General features: G+C 39.7%; 1 protein-coding gene across 5 annotated transcripts in view; it reads right to left on the reverse strand.

Annotated features, from left to right (window-relative positions):
• TTC13 (tetratricopeptide repeat domain 13) overlaps positions 1 to 8,133 on the reverse strand; it is a 77,224-nt gene that overhangs the window by 9,008 nt on the left and 60,083 nt on the right. For 4 of the 5 annotated variants that reach the window (XM_019527396.1, XM_019527394.1, XM_019527393.1 and 1 more), the window contains 4 exons: positions 7,248 to 7,331; positions 6,777 to 6,861; positions 2,208 to 2,317; positions 1,449 to 1,584 (listed from right to left, as the gene is read on the reverse strand). In XM_019527396.1, the coding sequence (XP_019382941.1) occupies positions 1,449 to 1,584; positions 2,208 to 2,317; positions 6,777 to 6,861; positions 7,248 to 7,331 (415 nt within the window). The remainder of the gene's footprint in view (positions 1 to 1,448; positions 1,585 to 2,207; positions 2,318 to 6,776; positions 6,862 to 7,247; positions 7,332 to 8,133) is intronic. The other variant, XM_019527395.1, reaches the window with a different exon arrangement.

Here is an 8,133-nt window from a genome sequence, read left to right on the forward strand (position 1 = left end):
CCCCCCCCCCCCCCCACTGGCTGGGCAAGAAGCAGCAGGGCATAGCCCCCACAGCTCTCCCTGCCAGGGCAGAGGTAGACACAGCCAGGGGAGCTGCTGGGGAACCCCCCATGGCTGCCCTGCCCAATCCCATCCCCTGCCCAGGCCAGCCTCCCGGCACTTTAAAAAGAAAAAAGAAAAGAAAAAAAAGCCCATCACTCACTGGCTCTGGGGCGGTGATCAGGGGCCTCCATGGGCTTGTAGCAGAGCCCTGTGGGGCAGTGGGGATCGCCCCCCTCTTCTTGACACTTGTGCAGCAGCTGCCCCATGGAGTGGCTACACTGAGGCTCGGCAGGGCGCCATGCACTGTCTGGGAGCTGGGGTGGCTCCAGCAGTCAGCTGGAACCCAGCAGCATTCAGCCCCAGTGGCCCCAGCTCCCAGACAGTGAGCAGTGTCCTGCCAAACTGCGCTGCACCCATGCCACGGGGCAGCTGCCACACGGGTGCCAGGTGGGGGGGGCTCTGCCACAAGCCCTCAGAGGTCCCCAATTACTGCTGCCAGAGCCAGTGAGTGCAGGGCTTTTTTCCCTTTTTTTAAAGCTCTGCAGTCAACGGCTGCAGGAGTGGTGATTAGAGCCTCTGGGCACTTGTAGCAGAGTGCAGCGTGGGGCAGCAGGGATTGCCCCCCCCCACTCCCCGTCTGGCACCTGTGCAACAGCTGTCACATTGCACGGGTGCAGCGTGGCTTGGCAGGGTGCCAGAGATGGTTTGGGAGCTGCTGGAGCCAGACAGGAGAAGGGGCCAGGCAGGGCAGCCATGGGGGCTTCTCCCGTGGGTACCCCCACACAGGGAGAGGCAGGCAGAGCCAGAGGAGCTGCCCAGCTGTGCCTGCCTGCCCAATCCCAACCCACGCTGAATCTTCCAAAACTGATTCGGCTGAATCAATTCAGGACAGTGATCCCAATTGAATCACTGTCCTCCGAATTGGCCGAATCTGAATTGAATACTTCCCTATTTGCGCAGGCCTACAAGCAACCTGGAAATAAATTCTATTGCTTTGCAGGTCATGCCAATTCTCATTTTACAACTGGCTTCCACAAATCAGTCAATATTATTAAATAGTGCTTATGAAAGCAATGAACTTTAGGGGTTGAAAACCAAGGTAAAATGATTTTTTTTACGATGGAGCACTTCATACTGTGTGCATCTCTGACATCTTACTAATACTGCATTAAGGCAGATCAACTTTTTAGATTACTTTAAAAGCATGGAAACCTTTCATTTAATTTATTATAACTAGTTGTGTTTGAACCAGAAGTATATTACTTATTTAGGAACTGTGCCAGAAAAGCAATCTGTCTGCAGAAGAGTTATTAGAATTTACTTTGACAGAGACCTTTAAAAAGGAAATAAAGACATTAAAACTGAATTCCATAAAAGAATTAATCATCTACATAAAAAAACCTTACCCCAAGCTCTGTAGATAGAATTAGTACTTTTCCTTTAGCTGTCAGATCCTTATATAGTGCATCTATTTCTGCATGATACAGTTGTGTCCTTTCTTCTGTTGTCTGAGTTTCCACTGAAAACAATACGTTCCCAACTCTAATCACATATATTAAGCACAAGGAGAGCATATATCAAACTCTTGAAATGTGTTCAATCAAACCACAGAAAGACTAATATTCTCTCGCACTACTTCAACTCTTTGCCAAGGATTCTTCTGGAACTAGGAGAACAAATGGGCAGCACACCCAAATGAGCAGGCTACAGTAAGCTAAAACAGCAGACCTTCATCAGTAGTTTTCTGTTTCAGCACTAGAATTTGCAGCATAATTTTATTCTGTTAATTTACACTATAAAAATCAAATTGTTCCGATACTGCGAATTACTACAAACAGCACAGAGAATCACTTCTAGATTCAGTGGGATTAAATCACTGCAAATGATCTAGCCTACACTGGAAATATTATCTGTGTTCCTTCCTTGTCTCCCCAGTGCAAAAAACAGGAATCAAAATATCTCAAAACAGATACTAAAGTGTATTTAGAAGAGACCATGGTAAAGCTTTTCTTCTCACAATGAAAATTAGAAAAGATCCTAACCATGCAAATGTAAATTCGTAATTAGAGCAAGAAACTAATTTCTGCTGCAATTTCATTGTCAAGGAACACTTCACTGTTGGCAATTAAAACCATAAAAAGTATGCACTTTTAAAGCAAACTTACTTATCTCCTGTTATTGTAATTGTGAATCCATCATATTCTTTCCCTGGATCTTTAAGGCTGGGGACTTTTGTGTTGACAGTAAAGCCATCTCTCGTTTTACTGTTAAACTGCTTTCAAGAAAAGAAAGAACTATTAGAATCAAATTCATGGAAAAGTAGGGCTGGAAGGGACTTCAGGAAGTAAACTAGACTCCAACCCTGTTCAAGGAAGAATCGTCTTTGTCTAAGCCAGGTGTTCCCAACGTTTATGTGCCCAAGGGCACATTCGAATTTAAAAGAAAAAGCAGCGGGCAGCAACATGAACATTAAAGTATTTAGATCAATAGATATTAAAGTATTTAGATCAAACCAATCAATCCTGCGCAGGCTCCTAAATAAACCTTGGGGAGTGCCGGTGCCTGTGGGCACTGCTCGTCTAAGCCATCCTGGCCAAGTATTTGTCTAATCTGCTCTTAAAAACTTCAAACGGATGCAAAGTCCACAATCTCTATGTAATCTGTCCCAGTATGAAATCACCTTTATAGTGAGAAAGTTCTTTCTAATATCCAACCTAAATTTCCCTTGCTGCAATTTAAGATCATTGCTTTTTGTCCTGTCCACTGCAGCCACAGAGAAAAATTTATCTCCATCCCCTTTATAAATACCTTCAAATATCTGAAGGATTATTATTGAAGACTTTTATGAAATCTTCTCCTCTTCTTCTTCACACTAAATAATCCCCCTTCTTTCAGCCTTTCCTCATATGCCCTATTTTCCAGACCTAATCATTTTTGTTGCTCTGACCTGAACTCATTTGTTCACATCTTTCTTGAAATGAAGTGCTCAGAACTGGACAGAGTACTCCAGATGAGGTCTCACAAGGGCTGAATAGAGTGGAAGGATCACCTTTCACTTGCAAGATTTATAAAGCTCAGTATGTTATTAGTAGCATTAGAGTGATGTGGCTGCTATGATGGTCCAGAGAAATTGTGGGGGGCAGGATTTCTGCGGGTGATATCTTTTATTGGAGCAACTGCCTGGCTCTAATAAAGTTCAACAAGCTTTCACATGCAAGGCATTCTTCAAAAGCCTGTCTAACTTCATCCCAATCATGCAGCTGGTCGAATAAAAGGTATCAACTACAAAAATCTTTGCTTTTTGCAGAAGGCCGTTAGCCTTTTTTTGCAGCAAGAGCACACTGTTGGTTTCTATTCACTTTATGGGCCACTAACCTAGTCTTTTTCAGCAGTACTACAACCTAGTCAGTTATTCTCCAATCTGTATTTGTGCATGTGATAGTTCCATCAAAGTGCAGGATTTGGCATTTTTCCTTATTTCACCTGAATTTCACCTGATTAATTCCACTTCACTTCATTAGTATCATTCTGAATCATAATCCTATCCCTGCAGAGTGTCTACAACTCCATCCAGCTTGGCTTTAGCTGCACATTTGACAAGGGTACATGCAATCGCATCCTCGATATCAATTAATGAAGATACCAAACAGTATAAGACCCAGGACAGAACCATAGAAAATCCTACTTGTTATCTCCTCTCATTTAGACATCAAGCCATTGTAACTATTCTTTAAGCATGATGATCCCACTAGTTGTGTATCTCTATCTTATAGTACTTTCATCTAGACTATATTTTGTTAGATTACTATTATATAGTGAATGCAGAAGAATAGGCATATTACCCATTGTTCCATAACAGTAGGTTTTGGCTGAGAGATTTAACAAGAAACACCTAGAGCAGCTATGTTTTCTCCTAAATGAAAGAGAGCGATGAATAATTCATTGCTCTCTTTCATGAAGAAATCTTTGCTTTCTTTTCTTACCATATAAATATCTTAAAATGTTAATGAAAGAAGCTGCAGTTCCATTTTACAGCTGCATGTTTAATATATAACAGGGCTGTCTATTAAAAAAATAAAAATAAAAGCTAGTAGATAAGAGAAGCCAGAACTATACAGATGACAACAGATTTCTCCCAACTCCATTATGATCCCAACCATTTGGCTTGTTAATGTGAGTGCAGGAGTTTTAAAGTCTGCATTTTATGTTTATACTTAGCAAGTATGTTAGCCTAAATTGGATTACAGAACATAGCTCTCAACAATTCCCTAGCTGAAACCTAATTTCATTCAATAACCTTTTGCATATTTTATCCTCACCAGGCAGCAGTGGAAGGGGAGCATACAGCTTTCAAATTGTGAAAAGCTGAAAAATTATTTAAATAAAAATTCAGATAAAAGTCATTATTAACGTGTCAGTTATAAACAGCATTCAAATAAATGCAAGTCAAGTTTCCATTTGACATACAAAATTATGCAGCTGTTTGAACAACCAGACTGCATCAGAAACAACACACTCACTTAATTTATCCATATGGCATTAATAAATATTTCATTATAACTACTTAGCGAACCTCTTTTGCATCTCTGTATTTTAAAATTCAACTGTATGAATTATGCAGTTGTATGTGTATTAGCCAAGAGGAGTTCATTTAAAAATTTTAAAAGCTTTTTATTGAGAAACAGAATACCAATGTGACGTACAAATTTAGAATGGCATACAGGAGATCCAAACCAGATCAAAATTAACAGGTTATGAAAACCAGGAATAATCTGCTGCCAATATTCAGGAACAGACCTTAGAGTTCAAGCTAAATCATTCACAGTTCACTACATATTTGGGTGCCTCTCTCTGTACTAATCTGTGCCTTTAAATCAATCAACCATATTTTCTCCATGCCTTTTTCTTAAGAAAGCTGTTTTTATAATATTCAATATCATAGTAATAAACACCAGACTGTCTGATCCAACTCATACTACCTTTGGTTTCACTACCATTTTTTGCACTTCAAAAATGTGATTACTGGGTTTCCTACCTAAGAACTGAGATCACTAGGAGTCCACCAGCAGTACACTCAAATCTCCCAAAACTCCATACAATCCCTAATCCACGATTTTAAAAACAAAAACAAAATGTGACATTTGCAACTCTTATTGGAACACCCTGAAGAAAAAAGATCAGGGTATGCCCTGAGAATCATGAAGCCTCTGTGAAATTTTCTGTAGGTCTAAACTAGGGCTGTCCAACTGGTGGTCTACGAGGGGTTAAACTGCAGCCTCCAGGCTCTTACCCAGCTGCCACTTTTCCTATTGCTCCGACTGCAATAGCAGACAGAGCCTATAGGCTCCCCCTCCTTCCTCTGGCTTCCACTTTCAGCTTGCCCAAGGGGGTATGATAGTACAATACGGAAAGGTGCCTTGAAGGGAGTCGAGTGTGAAGCTGGATTACACATATGTGGTGTTGGGGAAGGGGAAGGATTATGGATGCCTGGTACAGCAGTGGGAGGAGGATGCAATTAGATGTACAGTGCAGTTGAGGGGTAGGGATGCTATGCAGTGTGAGTTGTTTACACGGTGTGCTATCCCCGCTTGTGAAGCCTGGGGGGCATACAGCCCTCAGCTGCTTAGAAGTTGAACAGCACTGGTCTAGTCCACAGAATTCAGTAAAGATATCCAAGCTACCAGAAACAATCCAGCTTTAATAAGCAGCAGAGTATCCAAACAGATTTCTGTGCTACTGCATCTAGACTGCTTTGTTTAGCGACAGCTCAGGTACCTCTATACAAGTGATTCTCAAATCAGGGGACCATGTATAGCCTTTGAAGAGTGCTGCTGGGAGAGAGGAGATAAATGCAGCCTCTTCCCTTCTGGCTACTCTTTCTCCTTTCTGTACCCTTTCCAAGCAGGTAAGCACAATAATAAATAAATTAGTTTCTGAAATGAGGTGCTGCTCAATTCATAAAAGTAACAGAGGAATATCTCAAGTCTAAAAAGGATGAGAACCACTACCCTATACAATGCCACTATATTTGACCAGTCTGAATTGTCCTACTTTGGATTAGAAGGAATAGTTCTTCCCAAATTTTACTCCAGTCTGAAATCTGGTTGTTTTTTTAAATTTCTTGCTGCTGTATAGCCAAAAGCTGAAATACTTACCTCTCTTCCTAGGTTAGAAACTCTTATAAAATCTTAGAACTCAACCATTAACTGGAAGGACCAAATTGTTCCTAGAGTTGAGATGGTAGCTCACTTTGTGCCATATAATCCAAGACCTTTTGGAGCCTGCCTTCAAGGGCGCTCAAAACTGTTTGGAGATTTCTGTGATTCTGGCACTCTTCCATTAAAGCAGAAAGCAAACCACTGTTTCATTTCAGACTAGTTATCAGTCATTAAGGGGTGATTACTTGTGCTTATCACTGCTCTAGACCGCATGCAAACCAGTGACCCTGAGGTGCTTTGTTTGATTTTTTTTTTTTTTTTTTGTGTTCGTGCTCCCAAACTTATAGACAGTAATTTTCAGTTTGTTCACTTACCATTGTACAGTAAGCCAGTTTTTTTTTTAGCTTCTAAATAACAAACCCTCATATAAGCTTAACTGTGCAGATTTGCAGATCTGGTCAGTTTACTAATTCTTTAGAATATAATCACAGCTTCTCTAGTTATTCATTAGGCATTCAGTTCTCATTTTCACTTACATTCTCTCACTCATCAGCTGAAAGCTGTTGAAAACATTACCTTCATTATGGGAAGAAGATCTTCTACTTTATGTACCTTTTCCAAGGCTTCTCGAATTTCTAATACTCCTTTGGGATTATTAGCACTGAAAAAAGGAGGCAACAATTTCAACACAGAAACACAACAATCAAATAATTTAGCATTTTTTGCAGTATCTACCTACTTTCAAAGTAATTAATAATTTCTGAAGATCAATGGAGAATTACTCCCCCATATCCTACTAACAACACATTCTCCCTGTAAAATGGGAATAATATCAATCCCTACAAGAATAGATCTGAAGGGTGGATAATTATAATTCACTATTTTTCCCCTCAGTGGCAATTAACAGGTTTCTCCCATTAGTAAGAGGGCTCAGGTATAGCTAAACTTGAAACTAAAAAATATCCCTCAGACATTTTGTAATAATCTCTATATGACAAGCATGACAGATTCAATTGATATTAATAAGGTAAAAATTAAATTATTTACCCATGGTAAACAAGGATCCTGTCTTTGATAAAATGAAGAATTTTTTCAAAATATTCTAGATATCTCATGTTAATGACCTGTCCCCTGTTGGTAAAAGATAAAACACATTTGAAAAAATGTATCTTATAAAAATGACAGAATGGTACACTATAAAACTAGCTTTTATAATATGGCACATAAAAGCATTATTTCTACACACTGGTGCAAGGAAAACTAGAAGAAGCATAGTCAAAGGTTTGTCTGCACAGGAAAATTCCCCATTTGTTTTTAACATAGAACCTGCAAAATTTTCAGTCTTACTGTACTTGCTAGATTTCAAAAAAGTTTACATTGCATGTGCTTTACCTCACTATTGCCAGCATTTTTGTGTAGTAATATATATACAATTACAACATGTAGTAATGTGTACAACATGTACACTTATTAGTAATATGTAGTAATGTGTACATTACAACATGTACAATATGTACTTCTACATTTAGAAGCAAGTTGTTTTTATGCAATCATTTACACGGGAAAGATAAAGCAGAGATCCTACTTTAACAGAATTACTCTGAATGCTGGCATGATATTATAATTTTCTTTTAAACAAACTACCATATTTACCCCAATAGAAGATGACTCTGATTATAAGATAACCCCCCATTAGTTAGGTTCTATGTATGGAAAAATTTATAAATGTGTTAAATTTTCCAAGTATAGGAGCTAATTATTGGAAGTCTGCCTTGACTCTGTACCCCCTCCCCCCCAACACACCCTGGAGCATGGAATCCAATTTCTGTTGCTCTTGTGCACTTCTTCAGATTCCCAACAATGCTGAAGTGTTGCCAGGAAAAAAGCAAAGCATCCCACAACATGATATCAGCGTCAAATCTAAAAGCATGTC

Source organism: Gavialis gangeticus, unplaced genomic scaffold (genome assembly GCF_001723915.1).
Source record: "Gavialis gangeticus isolate Ggan-Ray unplaced genomic scaffold, GavGan_comp1, whole genome shotgun sequence".
Taxonomy (NCBI): Eukaryota; Metazoa; Chordata; order Crocodylia; family Gavialidae; genus Gavialis; species Gavialis gangeticus.